The sequence below is a fragment of the Pteropus medius genome, unplaced genomic scaffold (genome assembly GCF_902729225.1).
Source record: "Pteropus medius unplaced genomic scaffold, Ma_sr-lr_union100, whole genome shotgun sequence".
Lineage (NCBI taxonomy): Eukaryota > Metazoa > Chordata > Mammalia > Chiroptera > Pteropodidae > Pteropus > Pteropus medius.
Window position 1 is genome coordinate 859,725 of NW_024349505.1, and position 22,484 is coordinate 882,208.

General features: G+C 34.7%; 1 protein-coding gene across 6 annotated transcripts in view; it reads left to right on the plus strand.

The window, feature by feature from the left end:
* The window catches only part of TRPC6 (transient receptor potential cation channel subfamily C member 6), a 110,083-nt gene extending 90,256 nt beyond the window's left edge, over positions 1–19,827 (plus strand). For 3 of the 6 annotated variants that reach the window (XM_039881967.1, XM_039881971.1, XM_039881969.1), the window contains 8 exons: positions 2,676–2,909; positions 4,528–4,792; positions 6,113–6,308; positions 7,037–7,240; positions 9,775–9,849; positions 17,227–17,310; positions 18,539–18,614; positions 19,148–19,827. In XM_039881967.1, coding sequence (XP_039737901.1) covers positions 2,676–2,909; positions 4,528–4,792; positions 6,113–6,308; positions 7,037–7,240; positions 9,775–9,849; positions 17,227–17,310; positions 18,539–18,614; positions 19,148–19,299 — 1,286 coding nt within the window. In that variant the 3' untranslated portion in view covers positions 19,300–19,827. Of the gene's footprint in view, positions 1–2,675; positions 2,910–4,527; positions 4,793–6,112; positions 6,309–7,036; positions 7,241–9,774; positions 9,850–11,426; positions 16,564–17,222; positions 17,311–18,538; positions 18,615–19,147 lie in introns of those variants that run through there. The other 3 variants (XM_039881968.1, XM_039881972.1, XM_039881973.1) reach the window with 3 other exon arrangements.
* Positions 19,828–22,484: the final 2,657 nt, after the last annotated feature.

A 22,484-nucleotide genomic window follows, 5' to 3' on the forward strand; every position in this document is an offset into this window, starting at 1 on the left:
CTGCTGGAGAAGAAGAGATTTAATGAGCACATGAGTGTTTTTATTTTGTTTCATTTTGTTCATTTTGTTTTAAGACATTTAAAGCAAAAGGAGCAGGCTCATTCTCTACTGCCCTAGAGGGCAGAATTAGCACTAATGGATCCACACAGAGGGATACTTTTTGAAAATTCACCAGTGGGATCAGCAGCCTTCAGAAGTAGTCAGCACCTCATCTCCAGACATATTCGAGCAGAGGCTCGACCCCGTGGAAAAATTCCTTGCTTGCAAGAGAAGATGGACTAGATGGGGGATTTAAAATTATGCTTGGCCGCTCCCAGGGGCTCTCAAGGGAAATATGACAGGAAGTCTTTCTTCAGCAGAATAGTTCACTGTATTTGTTTTGTTTTTTAAGCTTTGGTAAGATATCATTTTTACCAAGGATTCTAATTCTGAGAGGGAGAGAGGCGTGGTAGTAGAGAGAAAGAGAGAGAGAGAGAGAGAGAGGTGAGAGATAAGTAGGAGAGAGAGAGAAAGAGAGAGAGAAAGAAATATGATGGAGAAGTGGAAGGAAGAATGTGAGGAAGCTTTGAAAACAACTAGATTATATGAGTTTAAATATCCCATTAATCCCTATGCTTCAGTTAAACTATTCTTGTCCTGGTGAGGAGGCTGGCAGGACCATAAAAGAGAAGCTGCCTTCAGATTTTATCATCCTTTGTCATAGTCACTGGGGTTGGGGAAGGAGGTGTGTGTGTTTGTGTGTGCATGTGTGCGTGTGTGTATGTGTGAGTATATACATGCAGTATTTCCTGTTTTAAATTTGATCCACTAAAATATATATGAGTTTAATCCCAGTCTCCTCTCAATGTGGAATAATTCAAAATAAGTAATGAAGTTGTCTTCTCGTAAAACCATGTCCTCTGTACTGCACTGATGCTGGTTTCGAGAAAAGCACATAGTAAACTGTCAGCAAACAGAGACCATGCCATTGTTTTATTTTCTACAGGTTGGCTCCACACCCATTCATATGGCAGGTTCTGTGATAGAGGTTCATGAAAAGTGTGAGCATTTGGGGCAGGTGGTTGCTGGAAGGAAGGGAGAAGATTATTTTCTACTAGGGGACTATGGAAGACTTTGTGATAGGGTAGATTTTGATTGATGGTTGGAATCCAAAGATTGTATTCCTCCACATGGCTCTAGGAGGAGGCAAGGTGTCAGAGAGTAGGGCATATTAAAGGTATTAAGGGTAAAATTACTTCATTTTAACAAAGCAAGATTCTTTAAGTTAAGATAGAAAATGTGTGACTATCATAAAAATTTAAAAATAATAATTGCTCAATAATTGTTAGTCATTATTTTTCCTAAGTGCCAGACACTGCGCTGTGCAGTTTACATGTCTTATCTTATTTAAGTCTCATAACAATCCTATAAGGTACAAACTACTATTATATGCATTTTACAAATTGAGTTTTTTAAAGTTTAAGTAACTTGCCAAAGTTTACACAGCTAATAAGCAGAAGGACAGGTCTCAAATCCATGGCAGTCCAATTCCAAAACCTATGTTCCTAAATACTACACTAAATTTTGGAGAGAATGTGCACTATGATTAATAATTCCACCAGCAAGAGACAACTACTATTAATGAGATCCGGTAATTCTTTCTAATCTTCGCTATGCTTGCTTTAAACATAAAGTCATTGACTACGTAATATATTTGACTTTTTTTACTTAACGTGTTTAAATGCTATGTTTTTTACTTAACGTGTTTAAATGACATAAACATTTTTTACTTAGCATGTTTAAATGACATAAACATTTTCCACCGTGTGTTGGTCCAGGTCCACCAAGAAGCACGTGCAAAGACAAGATTAAATGTTGACAATTTATTAAGTAAGACTGAAATTTTATTAAAGGAAATTTCATGTGAGAGAAAATAGAAAGGGAGCGCAGAAGGATGCAAGGACTGTCAGACTGGGATGCAAATATGATCCCGAAGGAAGGAGAGAGAGAGGGAACATTGGGAAGAAGCATCCTAGACCTCTGTGCAGTTTTAGGAAAATTTGGCAAAGCTGTCAGGAAATTCTTGAGCTAAAATTAGGCATCAGAGGAGTCCCATGTCTCCCAAGAAGGGGTATCCTCAGTCACTGTCTGGGAGCAGCCCATAGGCAGCATGTCCTTGGGACAAAAGTGAGCATCGTTTTCATAATGTGGTAGCTGGGGCCCATGGGCAATTAAATTTCTGTAGCTGGAGATCTGTGACTTACATTCTTGTGACCACTACCCCATGGCAATTAAAATATATCAGATGGCTACATACTACTCCTTCTGTGGAAGTTCCATAATTACTTCTATTTTGAGTGTATGAGTGTGGGTGTGTTTATACATTTTGGTTATATAGAATCCTATAATGAACATCTTTTTAGTATTTTTTTTTATGTGTAGGATTAATGGATCAAAGAATGTTTGTTGTTTTAAGCATCTTGATAAACTTTGTCAGATTCTTTCAGATTATACTCTAATATTACCGGAATGCAGGATTTGGGGGGATGTGGGAATTATGGCTGGATGGTTGGTTTGGGGCCAAATTTTGAAGGGTTTTGAATATCAGGTTGAGATCTTTCAAATTTATTTTGTTTTATTGAAGAGCTAAAGTTGTAATAAAATTGAATTGATATTTAAACCCCTTTCCAATTCAGGCATGATATGGGCTGAATGTAAAGAAATTTGGACTCAAGGCCCCAAAGAATACCTGTTTGAATTGTGGAATATGCTTGATTTTGGTATGTTAGCGATCTTTGCAGCATCATTCATTGCAAGATTCATGGCATTTTGGCATGCTTCCAAAGCCCAGAGCATCATTGATGCAAATGATACTTTGAAGGACTTGACAAAAGTCACTTTGGGAGACAATGTGAGATACTACAATTTGGGTGAGTTTACAATACATAGTCAATATAAATTAATTAAAAACGCAGAAGTTTCTTATAAATGTACACGTCGTAGTATTTTGTTTACTACTCATTCTCATCGAATTGGTTGGTTTCCAGCTTCTTCAGAATATCTGCATGTGAAGAAGTATGTTTTCTGCTTCTTCCTTTGATGTATCCTCTGGCTGGAAACCTCCCTTAGTTGCAAGAATCATTTCACTTGTTCTCTGGGATCAACTGCTAACTATCAACTCCATTGAGAATGCCTGTCTTATGTCTTGGATTTCTTTTTTTCTCTTAACTATTAAAAATAGTACACATTTCAGTATCATTTCCATTTAAGACATATAAATTATTTGAAAGGAAGAGAATTGTTGAAATCTCCGAGAGAGCTTCAAATAAATAACACCATCCAGGCTTTGAACTAGTTGAGATATAAAACAAAAAATCAAAATAGAAGACAGATCGTCACCTCTAATACTGATAAAATTCAGGGTGGATGACATAGTCCTGAGTCTATTAGTCAATGGGCTCAGTAATATCAAACCCCAAGATTAGGTAGACTCAGTTATTTGCTTAGAAAAAATCCCTTCTTGTAGAAACCTGGAGTGGAATAAATAGATTCCTTTTGAATATTTATTTTAAACCCTCTGTTAAGAAATTAGTTAACATTCAATTGACATAGGTTTATTGGCTATGTCACATAAGGTTTTGTAAACTATTTTTTTAGTATTAATTTTAATGTTTAAATAAATTTTTAATATGCAGAATATAAAAATTCAATTATATCTATTTATTTATATGTAGTACTTATACCCAAAGTGTTATAAAAAAAGAAACTGCTTTTATTAGTTTCTTGTATCCTTTCCTAATTCCAATTCTAAGCAAATAAACAAATTCAAATTTATAATCGTGTTTTTCTTCTTTTTTACACATTGCTTTTGCAGTTTTCTTCATGATGGTTTCTTAATTAGGGTTTTGATGATCTGACATAATAATCTCAGAAAAATTCATAAGTGAACAATTGCTGCATTTTTGTTATAAAAATAGACTTGACTACCCAAGAAAAATTATTTTATAAGTTTAAATAACTAAAAGTACTCTACAAGCCCAAAATTACATTATACTGTAATTATAGTTTAAGATTAAATCATAAACACTACCATTTATTTAGTGCCAACCACTTTCTAAACATGGAATGTATGTTGACTTATTGAATTCTCAAAACATGAGAGAGGTAGGAGGAGTGTCATTATCTCATTTTTAAGCATGGCAAAATAATACTAAGAAAAATTAAGTAATTTGTGCCAGGTTTTCTAATTTATATATGAATGGAATTTATATATATCTATACGTGGAATTTTTACATATATTGAGGCCATAGTTTGAGCTCTTTATCATTATGCTACATTCTTGCAGAAAATTGCCAGCAAGCCAGGAGGATCATTTTCTCAAGAAATTGATAAATTTAAATATACCTGACACTTAAAGACACCCTTTAAGATTAGAGATTTCCTTTGGGAGCTGGATTGCTAATGTAATTATATTCTTAACTAGAAAGGAAGTTATCTAAATAAACAGCTTAAAGAAACTCACCATAACTGTCTTTTCTTTTTCCTAGCCAGGATAAAGTGGGACCCCTCTGATCCTCAGATTATATCTGAAGGTCTTTATGCAATTGCTGTAGTTTTAAGTTTCTCCAGAATAGCTTATATCTTACCAGCAAATGAAAGCTTTGGACCTCTGCAGATATCACTTGGAAGAACGGTAAAAGACATCTTCAAGTTCATGGTCATATTCATCATGGTGTTTGTGGCCTTCATGATTGGAATGTTCAACCTCTACTCCTACTACATTGGTGCAAAACAAAATGAAGCCTTCACAACGTATGTGATCGCAGATGTTTTGATGATGATGATTGTAGATTAAATAATATGAGTTTAAATGATTACGGATTTAATAAATGTTGTGTAAAACAAAATGAGACCTTAACAATGTATGTGCTCTTGGATGTTTTGATGGTGAAAATTGTAGATTAAATAAATGTTAGCTTAAAAGTGTTCTTATATATCCATGGGACAAATAACGCTTTGATAAAGATTTATCTCCCGTTCCTCTTTAGGAAAATGCAAGGATTTCTAAATGAGTTGGAAGAGCTCAAAAATATAGGCACTTTCCCAATATTAAATAATAATAGTTAATATGTTTAAAGACAGGTAGTGTAATAAATCTCTCACATGTATCATTTTATTATCTTCGTTTCACAAAAAAAGGAAACTGAATTTCAGAAAATTTAAATAATTTGCTGAATGTTACATAGCTGCTAGTATGTAGAAAAGCTGGGATGTAAACCCTTGTCCACTGACTTCAGTGTCTATACTTGTAACTGCTGTGTTCTGCTTATGAGACACCTGGGGCGCTGACTGTGAGAACATCTGCTTTCTCAATTCAATTTGTCGCGTCTTATCATTAAGAAGTTCTGAGTTATCAATAGTGACAAGAGTATTGGCTTATGTTCGCCATGGACAGATGTATTTTTTATGTAGTCTGTTTGGAATAGATTTCTCAGATATTAGGTGTCCAATGAGAAGCATCAACTGAAGCATAATTTGGTGTTATTCATATTTTTGTGAAGTGCAGTTTATCAGAGAAATGAAATCACCTAGGTTAAAAAGCAGAGGTTCTTAGCTTTAGTCAATAATTATGCCTAATGTGTCAAAATATCTACCAAGATATGTCAGTGATTTTGGTAATAGTGTCTATGTTTATATTGTCATATTTTCCTTAAGACACGTTATTATTATATTATCTATTTATTGGGTATGAGTGGAAATATAGATGAAAAGGAAACCTAAAAGGACTCTAAACAAATTGTATTATTTTTACTAAGCAATGCATTTAACACTTCCATTTCCAAAGCTAAGGATTATTTAAATGTTAACATCTGTAGTTATGAAGTCATGTTAATAACATTACTGAGCACTTATTATGTGCTAGATATTGAGTTATGTGCTTCATATACACAATATTACCTCATCCTTGCAACCACCTTGAGAATAAAAGTTATTTTACAGAAAATAAAACTGAGGTTCAGAGAAGTAAAGAATTTTCTCATGTTTGCAAAGACATTAATTTATTTTTGTATAGTACCACTATCATTTATTTATAGACTTTATTATTTCCTTTCTCTCTTTATTTTCCCCCAGAGTCGAGGAGAGTTTTAAGACACTGTTCTGGGCTATATTTGGACTTTCTGAAGTGAAATCAGTGGTCATCAACTATAATCACAAATTCATTGAAAACATCGGTTACGTTCTTTACGGAGTCTATAATGTTACAATGGTCATTGTTTTGCTAAACATGTTAATTGCAATGATCAATAGTTCATTCCAGGAAATTGAGGTATAATCTCTATACACTGGTATATTTTGTGCCTCCATGTTTTAACTATTCCAGGGATCAACTCAGTAATGGTTGTGATAATACAGACTGCTTTCCCTCTTTTGTTCTTTCCCTGTTTTATGGACTAGAAAATTTTAACTCTTTGCTTCCAAATGCAACATCAATGAGTGTGGTGGGAGAGTGGCATGAAGAGGAGAAATGTTGTCTGATTTGTTATTGTTAAAAAAATTTAGAAATACTCTATCAGCATGAATTTACATTTTATTCAAAAATGTATTGCTTATGAATACCACTGTTCTCCAAACCTTTTTTGAGTGTTGTTCAAAACTGACCATTTCCCAAATTTAGAGTGATTATGAATTTTTATTTCAGAAATCTTGGTTGGTGTCCTGAATCAATCAAATGAGTGATCCATTGCAGAATAAAAGAGTGAATCATTTTTATAGTATTTTCAGAATGTAGGAAAATACATTTATATCTTTCAATGTATTTATAAACACATGTAAGTTTTGAGATCTGTAGTTCTATAAGCCTGATAAAATTTTAGACAGATTTAGGAAAGAGTATGTGAGTAGAACCTTAACATTTCAAAAATATCTTGGAGCAGTCTTTGGGGTCTGAGACTGTTTGCAGGCATCATTACTTTCATCTAGGGACACAATGTTGGGAGCATCCCAGTAATTCTGTTTATGCATTTCCTTGCTGAACTGTCATGTGTATTTGTATAGGATGATGCTGATGTGGAATGGAAATTTGCAAGGGCCAAACTTTGGTTTTCCTACTTTGAAGAGGGAAGAACTCTTCCAGTTCCCTTCAACCTGGTGCCAAGTCCAAAATCCCTGTTTTATCTCTTACTGAGGCTTAAAAAGTGGATTTCTGAACTGTTCCAGGGTCATAAAAAAGGTTTCCAGGAGGATGCAGAGATGAACAAGGTAATTTAACCTGATAATTTATAATTACATATATATTATAAATCTATCTAGTTTTATTAAGACAAAAATTGACAGTGTGGTATGAAGTTTACATTTAAACAAAGTTTTCACAGAAACCTAAAACATGCCTAAAAAATTTTTACAATGGTGTTCTAGATGCCTACAGGTTTAGATGATGTCAAAACTGATGGATCTCACGATTCAAGACAACATTTTGGATATTAGTTAATTCTTAGGATTAAAAAAGAATTTTTGTTCTGTTTTGTGTTTTAAAGTGAATAGCTGCTCCAGTATGAAAGCTTAATCTTCTCCTGAGACCAGAGCTTTTGAAATAATCACTCTTCAAGTGATTCGATGAACTTGTGCTATTAGTGACTAAACTCTGCCACCAGTGATTTCAGAGTTCATAGTTCAGAAAAACAGAGGGGCTCTAAGAGTTTTCCACCCCAAGAGCATAGGCCGTTCTCTTTACTTTCACATCTCCTATGCCACCCTCTTCCCCTCACCAAATATCTCAGCTGGGTAGACAAGCTAATGACTTCATAATTGGAAAAGAAAGGGTCTTTTGTCAATATCAAGAATTAGCACCTCTAAGACAGAAAGATCTGCCTTTGTCTACACTCCAATAAAAGACTTCTCCTCCTCAACCAGTTTCCATTCCTCAAATGGCAGCTTTAGTAACTTTATCAACTGGCTTAGTCCTTTCTTGGGAACAGCATTAAGCTCAGGCAGGGGACACCTTGGCTTATTAAGTTTCAGGCAATCATAGCTTTTAGTCCCTCACTGTCCTCATTTAGATTGTCGATGACATTTTTTGAAAAGATAAAATATCCTGGACACAGAACCAAATCATTATTAGTTGTTTATTTGAAGAGCATCTCCACGACCTATAATTATATTTTTAAATGCTGTGACCATTATAACTACTGTACTATATGTCTTTAAAAAGAAGCAGTCCATTATGGTATGTCCATCCATTCCTAATGTAGTCACTTAGCTCAGCATGGGCTTTTCGCTTATGTCTAACAGGAGCACATTAGACATTTCCTACTGAAAGGGATTTAAAAGAATCTTTAATTCAGGGCTCTGCCCATCGCTATTCAACTCTAACTTGAGGGCAGTAACACCCATGTAACTTCTGGCCTGAACTCAGAACTTCAGGTTATAAACAAGTTGATCACTGACCACTTGAGTGCAATGAGGCATCTACTGTCAAAGGAGAGCATTAAACCCCATGTAGATACTGAATCTTCAGATCTAGGGATGTTTACATTTCTGGATTATAATCAGTGTACTTATGGAGAATAAAGGCATGTTTGAAATTTTAAAAAAAGGAATGTAAGAAAAATTCATGAAATGTAACTAAAATAATGTATTACATTATCTGGAGTGGATCTTGAAAGGGAGAGCTTGGCTATTGTGGCTATATGTCCCTTGCCTCTCCTTCAATTTACACAGCTAGGTAAAGCATTGGTAGCTGATTATGACTTGGGGGATTCTAACAGACTCTTAAGTAACTTCTCACATTGAAAAGTTCAGAAATCAACTTCTCACATGCAAAGTGAAAGACTAGGCTTGGAAGTAAGGAGTTCAACAAAGAAAGATTTAAGGGTATTAAATTAGAAACAATAAAAAATAAGCCAAAAGAGGCATATTGATTGGCTGAGGGGATAGGGTGATCACAGTATATTTAGAAATCTTTAGAGCACATGTGGAATGTTGTGTGTAACTGTGTGGAGTGGGAGCTGGGGTGGGGTTAGGGGGTGTTTACTCTATGCAAAGAAGTCTGCTGAGTGCAGAACTCTATGTCCAGGAGGACTGAGTGCACCCAGAAGAGGAGGACCAGGGTGAGGACAGGTGTGAATAGTGTGTCATCTAATGGGGAATTTAGGAGATGTTTATTTCACCTGAAGAAAGGGAATTGATGGGGAACAGATGAATATCTTTAAAATTCCCACTTTTGACTAGGAAGTAATTTTTTTTTATCCTTTCAAAAATAGGAAGAGAGACAATGGGTGAAAGTTGCAAATAGTTCAATTTTAGTTCAATGGAAAAATAAACATATAATAACAGTGGTGGGTTGTCTTATGAGGTAATGAGCTCTCTGTCACTACAAGTAATCAATAAATGCTGGATGGCCATTATTAGACTATATAGAAGATCTTCCTGTATTGGGTAGGCAACTGGTTGTAAAAGTTCCTTGCAATCATAAGATTCTATAATTAAAAAAAAGAGAAACATTCCATATAACTCAAACTTCTGGGTTGAGTGGCAAAAATTTCCTTCACTAAATATAATTAAATGTGTAGTTTACAGGTTTGATTAGAACTGCAATCTGAGTGAATTCGGTGTCCAAAGGAAATGTTTAAGTACTTACAAAGGGTAGACCCCCAAAAAGAATGTTTCTGTCATTGAAACTTGCTGGAGAGTTATATGAGATGGTTTTTAAAATATGAAATAAAGAGTGAAATTGATTTTATAATTCCAAATGTACAATTAGCAATTATACTCACTTTAAAATCTATCTTTAAAAGAGAAATGAAGAAAAGAAATTTGGAATTTGGAGAAGTCGTGAAGACCTTTCAAAATTATCACTTGACAAAAAACAGGTAAGATCATATTTGAAAATATGAAGTCTTGCATATGATCAAGCTTATCTTTTCAGAGAAAGGAACAAATGTTCAGAATTAATTTCAAGAAACAGATAATAGACACATTAAAGAATTTAATTATTTTATCAATGCTCGAAATCTGTTATTGGCAAAAATAATTACATGTATATTTAAGATATATTAAATACTACTTTTGGGAACCCATGGGTGATGGAATATAGGAATAGTGATGTAAAGAAGGAAAAATTAAAGTAATAGAGAAACTTGTCAGGGGATCTGGTGGAGATATGATTAACTAAAGCTCAGGTGGAGAGTATGCACATCTAGCAGGCCCTTCTTATTTGGCTGTCAAGAAGTTGTCAAAAAGGTATCATGAGAATTCAATGGTTATCTATTGTAGTCAGCACAGTTTGTAGTCAGCACAGTTTATAATGTGCCCAAGAAATGCATCAGGTCCCTAATGTGGAGTGGCAGAATCCCCAATAATGAGAACATTTGCTTCTTTCTTGTAGTATGCAAATTGTAAGGGTAAAATAAATGCTTACTGCTAAGGGATGTTATAAATGAATGAATTAGGAAAAAGGTGACATATAAGCTAGGACTTGCATTCAGTTGCTCATAATTAAAAAAAAATTAGTGTTTTACAAAACAGTTGTTTTTCCTCCCTCCCATTTAAATCTCCAGAATTAGACATTACAAGATTATTGCCAGGGGGTGTGATTTCCTTGGATTTTTTGTGATAGTCAGATGCAAGATGACAGCTTCATCTTCAGCCATAGCACTTGCTTTTCAGATATGAGAAAAGAATAAGGGAAAAGAAAAAGTAGGGCATGCCAGCTGAATCTGCCACCTTCAGAAAGTGCCTTTCAACAATTTCTGTTATTGTATCTCGTTAACCAGAGCTATGCTATGAGGCCACCTCTTGGGACAAAAATGCAGAGGAGGGAGGACATTTTGTTTTGTTTTTAAGCTAACTTTTCTTCCAGCAAAAAATAGGAAGCATTGATATTAAGTATAGATGTTAAGTATTGATATAGTATTGATATAGTAAGAGCATTGAACTAAGTATTCAAAAGGTTGGGATTTCATCTCATCTCTGTACCTTTAGCAATTCATTTAACTTCTCTAAACCTCAATTTTCTCTTCTAAAATATAGGAATAATCAAGTTGTTCAACCTACCACACAAGAATGTTGTGAGGATTAAATTAGTGTTTTGTAAATTACAAACTATACAAATGTTAAGTACTTGTCATAGAGAAGTGGCTCTTTTGTTGTTTGGATATAAGTAACTTAATAAAAATTTTGCAAAAATAGGTCAGTGTAAGTTGAATTTATAGTTTTCCAGTAAGAAACTACTTGTGCTGAAATTATGATGAATGCATGACACCAAAAATCATCTGACAAATATGACAAAAATTCAAGAGAAATCAAATGCTCTTTTTCTTTATGATAGGAACTAAAGTATCTCTCAAATCAACTAATTTTATTTTCTTTGCAGTCTCTCCAAAAATGTATAAAATTAAAATTTGTTTTAATCATCTGAAAAAATGTATTTTATATCTTTTAAACACAGGTTGGATCCACTTATACTTTCCAATAGCCCCTTTTTTAAATCTTCGATTGAAAGAAACTCTTCAAGAGCAATACTAAGACTGTGGTATCTGACCCTAGTTTTGAATCAACAAAATGTTGATTCCAGTATTAGTTACACCATCTAGAGACCCTTTTGTATAACTGCCACAATGTGGCAGCCATGGAGATGTGCCACTCATCTTCTTTCAGGAGAGAGCCTGCTTCGAGGAGTGTGGTCAGCTGACAGCCTCCAGCTACAGCACCTTTGGAATTCCCCTCAGCTTTCCCACAATGGACATTTCTTGCCAGCACAGAACCCCTCTTGGGGCAGTCTTTGCACTGGAGCCCCCTGTTGGGCTGGCTGACTTTTTACCTTTCCCCCTTTCACAGGGAAGCGAGCCTCACAGCCTAGAAGCTTTTTCTGCCTCCTCCTGATCCCACTTCTCATGATTTCTCATCGGCATAATTCTAAATACATCTCCTACTTCTAACTTTGTCTTAGAATTTGACTCCTGGAAGACCAAATCAATGCAAACGTATACTTTATTTTCCTTTGTTACGTAAGCTTGTGATGAACAAAAGTTGAGGCACATTTCACGTAGCTTGCTTTTTCATGGTACATTAATTATATTCCTGAGAAAATGTTTTTTAAAGCAATCATTTACATTTTCAGTCATTTTTGCCTATTGTTACTGAGATGAATTCCTGCTAGAGCATGTTTGGCCCTCATATGTGCTTAGAAAAACTCTCATGGTTCATTATTCCTCATCCAATTCACATGGCTTCTGCTTATTCCTTTTCATAAATTCTGCATCTAAAATAACACAGTTAAGTTTCTATTTTACTCAGGCCTTCTCTCTGACTCCTTGAAGGTTAACGTGGTTAGGTTGCCCAAATGCTTCTTTCACATCTGCTTTGGGCACACCATACAAATCAGTAGGATGTGCCATATAAAAATACTTTTTAAAACAAAGTAAGCAAATTTATTTGTTATTTTTAATTATATCCTTCTGAAGATCACTGACTTTGGTGGTTGGTAGCATTAGCTTTTCAGATATGCAGTCAGAAAGGGTAGCATAAAATAAAGGCAATCTTTGCCATACTGTATCACATGTCTAAACCTAAAAATGCCAAATAAGTTTTTGAATAACTGCTGTGTTCTAGCTCTAGAACGATCACTTTCAAGTTGTCAGTTTTAGAGCAGATTTTTGCACCATGTACAGTAAGTCAATATGGAGCATAAACATGCTATTTCAGCATTTTTTGGTCCATTCTGCACTGGATTGAGTGAGATGTGGAAATTTTTTAAAAATCAGTTACATATCCAGGAACTATAGCCTTTAACTTTTAATTAAACCAGAGGCCATCTTTTAAATCATCCTAGGAAACAATCACATAAAGTAGTGGCTCCAATTCATCGCTATCACCAGGACCACTTCTCTGGTTGATTTTGTATAAATTCCCAGTCCTCTTCTTCAGGTCTGTTGAGTTACAATCTCTGGCAACGAGGCCTGGAAATGTGTATTTTTAATAAGATCTCAGGAGATTCTATTGCTCATCTGGGTGTGGGAATCACTGAATATTTCATTCCCTGAATAACTTAGTCATGAGCTTGGACATGCAAAAAGCAATATTTGGCAAAGTATCTCTAGAATAAATAAACTAGATTATAACTAACCATGAAATAGGCCTAAAGCCACAGAGTAGATATTTATAACTTCTGTACAATAATAACAGCTACTCACATTGTAGAATGCCTACTGTATGTCAAGCTACATATTCTACATACTTTATTTCCTTAATCCTCACATTAGCTCTAGGAGTTTGGTAACATTGTTTTCTCTATTTTATACATGAAGAACCTGAGGATAATAGAGGTGAAACAACTTGCCCAGTGTCCCATTTCAGACAAGTGACAGAGCCAGAATTCAAATCATATATACTTGATTCCAAAGCAAGTGATTTACCAGTACTGTACCACATGGCTTCATTTCATGCCTTCATTTCCTGCTGACTCAATATATTGCCTATACCTTTTCAGTCTGTGGTTTTGCTCTTGGCCTCAGGACATTTAATGCTTGTGGAGAACGGGAGACACTTAGAACTGTTGCTGTGTCCAACGGCCTAATAAATTCCAAAGACTAAAGCTTATTTGTTTTTCTTAATGGAAAACAAACAAGCTATTTAGTTCCTCATTCTAATTCTACAGTGAAGTTATGACAAGATGAGAAATGCTAATAAAGTAATTACTAGGAAATGAAAAAGAGAAAAAACATAAAGGATGCAGGAAATGTGGTAAGAGGCATAAAAAAGGATAGGCGATGGATCCTTCAGAATTGGAGTATATATTTGCAGATTAAGAACAAAGCTTATACCCAGTCCTTCCTGCTTCCACTCAACCAGCTTTTTCTTCCACTCTCATCACATTATAAATGTCAATATCATTTATAAAGACCCAATCTCTAAGATTTAAATACTATGGATAGTGCAAAGTGAATTCCCTTGACTTTCCAGTGCATTTTAGTAGCTGTACTTAGAAACAATTATATATTAGAATTTTCTGCCACCAAGTGGTGATAATGCTTCTTTGCATCATTAAGGTTGTCCTTACATGCTATTTCTTGGTATTATTCAATTTTAACATTTAATATTGAATATCTATGATGTATTATAAACTGATTAGATTTTTTTCTGAAAAATGTTATTTTTGCATCCAAATTCATATTTCAAGTGTAGAGTAGAACTAGTGACATAAAAATAAACTAAACGAATTTACAACTGTTTAGCCAGTCACATATCATTTAACTATACCAGTGGTTCCCAACCCAGAGTGATTTTTGCACCCCCACCACCAGCATCCCCAGGGTGCATTTGTAATAGCTAGAGACATTTTTGATTATCACAACCAGAGAAGGGAGTTGTTATTGGTGTCTAGTGGGTAGAGGCCATGGACACTGCTAAACATTCTACAATGCACAGAAAGTCCCTGACAATAATTGTCTAGCCCAGAGTGTCACAAATGTCTCAATTGAGAAGCTCTATCCACTGAGTGCATGCAGAGGAGAGCTGTGTGTTGGGCTGAAACTGTATGAACACACTGTAGCTGTGGCCTTGGCACTTCAACATCTATACGCTGGAAAATCTACAATCACACACATTCTCAAATAAATAGAACGTTGTTTTCTGTTTGTTTGTTTGTTTGTTTGTTTGTTTTCTTGGCACTATTACCTATTCTGTGTCATTCAGTGTGTTACTTTGTAAGGCATCTGCCTCATGCTTTAAAACCAATTTACCATGTTTCTGATGTACCTTTATAATGTAGTTGAGCTGCAACCAATTCATGAACCCGGATTGTGTATATCTTGTATAGCAAAGTGTTCAGAAACCAAGTGAAATCCATCAGTGACCCCAAAGCACTTCATTCTTCATTCATTTTACCAACCAACAATTTTTGAGCACTTGCTTATGCTGGCAACTAGTGACACTCGGATGAACTAAGCAAAGTCCATCCTTCCATGGAGTCTGGAGAATGTAGACAATAAACATGTAATTAAGCCAGTGAATAAAATAACTATCAGTTATAAAGTATGTTATATACTTTATAACTGGAAACAAAAGGAAACAAAAGGCCTAACTTGCTCAAAATTTATTTTTAATGGAGTAGGTGAGGAAAGATTCTCTGAGAAGCTTATGTTTTAAGCAAAAATCTAAAGGATGAGACAGAACAAGTAAGCTAGGCAAAAAGCCAGGAAAGGAAGGTTTCAGGGATTGGGAATAAAAAAGTCAAAGACCTTAAATTAGAAAAGATCAAATGAAAGAAGGCCTGTGTGACATTAATAAATATTAAGTTAAAAAAAAAAAAAAGAATTATCTCCATAGGCATGGCGGGTCATAGAGCTGCCTTAATTGGGAGTGATTGGTATATCGAGTATTCAAGACCACAGTTTTGCGTTCAAAAAAATCCTAAAGAAGCATAGTTTTTCACTTTCTTATTTCCATGAACACTTTTTGGATGTACTAGTAGTTTCTAATGAAAGGAGACATAAAATTAAGATTTGCAACTATAAAGTTGTGAGTTCATGAATAGATAATAAATGATTTAAAAGGATAATACACAAAATTTCTCTTTGTCTGGATCCTTTGCCTCTGATTATGAATCTGTCCTCACCCTCCATGCTTTATCATAAAAATTGGGGGATGAAAGTGAACTTGAACATGGACACAACATTTAATGATGTCTTTAAGGTATAAATTATAGTTTGAAAGCTAGGAATAATTATATCACTATAAAAATAGTGAATAATTATATTATTTAAAAGTAAATTAAATATATTATTAAAATATGTTGAAGTTTTCATTAATTTCAAAAAATTCATAAAATAGTAGAACTTGAAGGATTATGGAAGGTCAACTAGACCACTCCCTTTATTATCAGAAGAGATTATAGAAATTTTCAGCATCTTGCCTAGTGTTTCACAGCTAACTTGTGGCAGAACCAGATTTTAGTCTTCAGGCATCTGTGAAGGGATCTTCTTAAGAACCCAAGCTGCCTCTCTGATTAATTTGGTCAATTGTATAATTTTATCTTAAAGTTTTTAAAAATATGTATGAAGTGAAAAAAATGGACATTTTGCTGATAGTTTTAGAGAAGGTAAAAGAAAAAGGGAAATAGTTACATGAAAAAGGATGCTATCTAAACAATATTCTCAAAATAGTGTATTGTTTCTTATGGATTTTATCAGCCTTGCCACATTTTTTTTATTATTATAATTCAGCTAGACCATAATTGTTTACATTCTTCATTAGAACCCATAACCTAGCACAGCACCTTACATATAGAGGACATTCAATACATACTTGTTCAATGGATGACTATATACATAGCTGTTTTAATTCACTATGTAGGCATTTAAAGATCAAAACCCGAACTCAAGAATTTTAATTTAGTATCATTGAGCCGTACTTATAGCAATATAGATGTCTTTGGGAAATATGAATCATAGCTGTCTTTGAAGACAGTCTTGGAGTTTCTCATCCTCGGAAACAGTTATATACCTAAAACATACAAATTTAGAGTTGCTCTTTTCACTCAGGTTCTCCTTATTGTTTTTTGGAAAATTATTTTTTCTCTTTAGAAAAAGCCTTAAAGAGTTTTTTTAATCATCCTCTTAGCATATTAACATGGTATATTAAAACTTTTATTGCAGATCGATTTAATTCTTTATTTGCTTATTCAAGCAAATATCTTATTTGAAAAGTGCTGCCCAAATGGGATATTGTTCAGATCCTAAAATTCAAATGGATTAATTAGTGCTCTCTTAGCACCTGAATTCTGTTCCACAAGAGTCTTCCCTGGTATTTCTTCAAGATCCCCATCACACTCTACAGCAGGAATGTTGTAATCAATCATACTGTCCTGTGAACTTCTGAGGTCACCAATGAACTTCCAAGGTCATCACCATTATTTTTGCAACTTGTTTGCTTCTTCCTCTATCATAACTGCTTCTGTGAAAAGGTTAAAGCATGACTCTCATGACAACACGATTGATAGCCACGAAGTCAAAAAAAACTCCTCAAACTCTAATAACCATTGAGAGACTGAACACACCTAAAGTGCCCATGATTTGTCTCAGAAGACAGAATATAAAACAAGTTAAATTAAAATGTCACCATATATATATAAGATTATTTATATATAATATGAGACTATTAGTTTGTATACATAACTGATAAATCTCATCACATTATTTAGAAGAAAAATTAGATAAGAATCAATTTCTAATTTTTTTTTCAAATTACAGCTTGGGCATAGTAAACAATCAAGTATAAGGAGCTCAGAAGATTTCCAATTAAATAGTTTCAATAATCCTCCAAGACAGTATCAGGTAAGGATGAATTTTTGAAGAAATAAGGCTAGTTATCTGTAATATTTAGAATCTCAAACCATGTGATTTTTTACACAAAAAATGAACGTGTAAGATTTTTTCAATGTCAAAATAATGCATTAATTCAACAAACATTATTGAGTACCACGTGCCAGGCACTTTCTAAGTATTAGAGATAGTTCAGTAAACAAAATAGAATAATTCTTAACATCATGGAGCTTAGAGTCTCCATGTTCATTATAAAAAGTCAGTCCTTCCTAAAGACATAAAGAAAAGTAAAGTTCACTTCAAACTCCACCACTGACAAATAATGACTACTTACTTTTGATGAATATTCTGCCAGATAGTTATATGAATGTGTATAATTTATACATATTTTAATATCCTATAAATGAATTAATAATATTTATATAATGAGTAATAATTTTTTACTCCACAAAACATATTCATATTACTTTTAATGGATGTATAGTATTCATTTATACAAATATGTGATAATTTATTAGAATAATCCCCTATTTAAGAGTTGATTTTTCTACTATCATAAGTAGTACTACTGTGAATATATTTGTCTAAGAACTCAAGTACATCCTTAGAATAAATTCCTGAAAGTGGAATTTTACTGTCCACCATTTCATTTTGGGCTTAGGCAGTAAGATTTGGTTTAACTATACCCATTCAGGACTTCCTGTACACATGCTGAGCCTCCTACTTTTCATAAAAACTATGTATTAAAAGCAACATCCTCATGGTAGAAACTCAGGAACTGGAGAAATTGTTTTACATTGAAACTGGCTATTCATAAATTACTAGCAAGCATAAACAAAGATGGCTACATTTCTTGGTAAGGGAGGGGAAAAACATAAATAACTGCACATTTGCTTAATTTTCTGTTTCCACTTGTAGTACTGCACACCTTTAACCTGTCCTACTGAAAGGCTCTGTCTTGCTCTAATACTTTTCAAATAAAATACAATGATGAACTAAGAATTAGATGTTTGCTCTAAACTGCTCTTTTCTCAAGAATTAACTTTTGAGTCATTAGCCCAGGTGATATGAAAAATGCTTTAAAAATATGGAGATAGAGTGCATTCCTTGGCAGGGAAATCATCTTAATCTTTGGTAGTCATTGCTTCTAAAGAGCTTACTAAATAGAGAAAGACTCAAACTTATGCCAAATGAGAGATTGGTCATGAAGATGAGATGGATTTTTCTTTTCTCCCTTTAGAAAATAATGAAGAGGCTTATTAAAAGATATGTACTAAAAGCCCAGATTGATAAGGAGAGTGATGAAGTGAACGAAGGTGAGTTGAATACAGGGACAAGTCACGTGAGCCAGGATGTGGAGCCTGAGGTAGAGCTGAGGGAGAGATGGTGAGATATGTGTGGGAAGGGTGAGCTTCAAGGGGAAGAGAAGATAGTACCTTACCAATCATCAATACTGTTAAGTTCTAGGGAAACAGGTTATTTCTTCGCAGCTGGGGACAGATGCCACTTGCCTGATAAGTAACTATTATTTTGATGGGGAGCTTGGAGGGAAGAGGAAGTGGTTGAGAAAGGTGAGGGGCTGTTCCTCCCAATTCCTGCAACATTTGCCAGCAGTATTTTCCTTTCACTTACTTTCAGAGGACTTTTGTTAGAATTTTTCTCAATAGTTTTTTTATTAATACTTAGCTGAAAAAATAGAAACTTACCCTATTAGGAAGTTATTTACTTTGAAATGATTCAAAATACAGATGTGCATGGAATTAGAACTGATTTCACTCTACCCCAGAATTGCTAGTTTCTCCGCATTACATATTTACAGTTGACTTCTTATCACACTTGTTTTTCAAAGGGGAACTGAAGGAAATTAAACAGGACATCTCAAGTCTCCGCTATGAACTTCTAGAAGAAAAAACTCAGAATTCAGAAGATCTAGCAGAACTTATTAGAAAACTTGGGGAGAAATTATCAATGGAACCAAATCAAGAAGAAAGCAATAGATAATCCAAAGACTTCCCTAAAATCCATATTTACTTGTCCACTTGAAGCCATATTATTTTCTGATTTATTTTTTTAAGTGCCAATGTGAACATCTTTTTAAACAAAAAAATGTTCAAAGATAACTTGGATCATCTTATCATCTGGAACACCAATATTTAACATTTTTCATGGATAAATTTCATTGTTCAGGCTAAAGATTGAAGATTATGATGAAAATTATGCCCAGTTGTTTGGTGCTTGTTTTACAAACTGCTTTCTCGAGTATAACCATTATGATGATGTGACTGCCATGTAATGTCTGCCTGGGAATCATCTCAGCTGACAGGGGGCAGACATACCATTCTGTGGTATTTTTCCTTATGGTGATTTCAGGCACCTTCTGGCCTGCTCTATGGATCTTCTGATGGTAATTTCCAGTTCTAAAATATAAAGACAAATAATCTATGGCTGTTTAGAGAATGCTGTTTAATCATCTATCCTGTTAGCCCCCACAGAATATGATTAATAATGTCTGTGAAAAATGGGGTTAAATCTTTCCTGAATTTTATGATTCATCCCTTTGAAAATGTTACACTTTCCAGTGAAAAAGTGCTCCCTCCACTGAACCCTGCAAAAACATGGTTCAGTTATGTGTGTGTGTGTGTGTGTGGTGTGTGTGTGTGTGTGTGTATGTGTGTGTGTGTGTGTGTGTGTGAGAGAGAGAGAGAGAGAGAGAGAGAGAGAGAAATGCTTGCCCTATTTTCTTTTGCAGACAAACAATATAGACCCTTGAAAGCTCTTTATGTTGAAATTATTTATTGTGACTGAAAAATTATTCATCAAATAAGAAACCTTTATTGGAGAAGTATCAAAGCCACAAACGACTGTGGTCATTTAGCCTAATTATAGCACAGCTTTATGCCATTTTCCAGGGCCTTTACAGGTGAATTCCCACATTTGGCATCGAATGTAAAGAAAAAAAGTGCTGAAGAAACTTGCAAATATTTATCTGTTATGGTCAGTATGTTCTGCCCTTCTTTCAAAATATATAAAATAGAAATTTGCGTTCGTGAACATTCACCAAGAGGTTATTACTTACTGATGATGCGAGGCAATAGCTAAAACAACTAAAACAGAAATGAAAGTTCATCTGTTTAGCTACCCAAAGGCAATCGACATTTACATGATTGTGGGCATTAACAAGAAGTCCAGCTTTAAAGTCAGTAAAGAAACTCCAAATGCCAATTTTTAGCTTCATTTTAAAGATGAAATGGTCACAGAGAATCTGGATATCCTCACATTTGACTTAATTTAAATAAAAGAACCAGCAAAAAATAGAGCTGATTTTATATTCAATGATTTTGTATTTGGGGGCATTATTTATTGAGAAGTTATTTAATGATGCAGAAAAGGTCTGTTTTCAAACATTTTGTGATAATATTGAAATCAGAAGTTACAGAAATCACCCTCATACCACCTGCACTATCAGCAAATTAAAATAATCTAACTTCTGCAAAGCTTACGTATTGTGCCATGCAGGAGATTGGCCTCCATGCCAGGGAGCACGCTATGATGGCAAATAGGTTTGACTCCAGAAGACTCTGAAAAAGATATTCACATTCCTCAGCATCTTTAAAGTTGGGCTGCCCTGGCAAAATATAAGTTTTGGGAAATGCAATAGGCATGACTGTGAGTTCCTCAGTAAAAGGAAACACCATAAAGTGCTACCTATTATTGCTCAAAATTAATATGTCTTGAAGTCAGCAGATTTTCCTCAAAGTATACTGCAGTGGAATCTCTTCTAATTTCTTTTTAACTGGAAAATGAAAAAGAGAAACCAACCATATTTTAAGAAAGCTTTTAAAATTCCAACCAGAGCTTGATTGAAGGTATATTGTCAAAGGATGGTCATGAACATGACCACCCTTTATAAATCTCAAGACCACTGGCTTTAAATCCTGTATTTATGTTGCAGTCAGCTTAACCTTTTGAAAGAAAGTGATTAATAAGTGAAAGTGTATTTATGCAAACTGCTTTCTCTCTGTCAAATCTTTCCTCTCAGTTTTGGTGCTTTCAGAAGATTCGGGTGCTGTAAGGAGGACAGGACAGTGATGCCTGTCACTCTGACCACACAGTCGCTCACTGAAGGCGAAGCCATGTCTGCTCCTCATGGCAGACCCACCACCAGAAAACAAAATGAAGTCCCTGTTTTTGTACATCAGTGACTAGTTTTACTCTCTGCTATTCTTATTACTCTGAAACTGAGAAATGACACAAATTCAATATGATTTTACTAAGCATGTAAAATGAAATGCTAGAATCTACAGTCAGCTTAAAATTTTGCCATGGATTGAAAGGAACAGAAAATGAGTGTCTGACCTCAAGGAGCTTGCAACTAAGTAAAGAAATGGGAGTTAATGCAACTATAAGAAATGTTCACTGAGCACCTACCGCGGGCCAGGCACTGTGATAAACACTTTCCATGCATTGCCTAATTTAATCTAACTGAATGCTTACAACAACTGTATGAGGTAAATACTATTATTATTCTCACTTTAGAAATGAGAAAACTGAGATTTTTAGGGGCTAAATAACTTGCACCTGGAATGAAGCGTCACCGCTGGAAACAAAACTCAGGCCTGTCTCACTGCAGAGACCTCACACTAACTTGGGGTCTTGACTGACTATACTGCAGTGTGACTGTCTCATTGTGAAACATATTTCAGTCTCTAGGTGAAGAAAAACGCTAAGTTCCATTACATATCCAGTGTAGAGACAGACAAGAGCATTAATCAAGGAAGGCTATGGGTAAAGAGAAGATTTGGCTTTGAAAAGATTATAGATATAAAAGATAGAGATGTATATGAAGGGATGGGGATAGTGTGAGCAAGGCCAAGAGTTGGGCATGAGTATGGAACACTTAGGAAGCTTTTCAGAGAGAACTAGTATATTCAATGACTACTCTGAGGAGAACAGATTGACTTTATTTGGGAAGTCTACCCCACCCATCCAAGATGATTCCAGTATGAAAGAATTTTATCACCAGTTATCTATTAAAAACAAACCAAACATTCCATTGAAACGGAGAGACTATATGGTAGTATTTGCCAAACAAGTAGACTGATGGAGGAGTCCCCTAATAGAATCACTGTCAGAACCGATTTCCAGCTTCAGGCCAGGGAAGAGATGTTTCTCCACCTGCCACATTC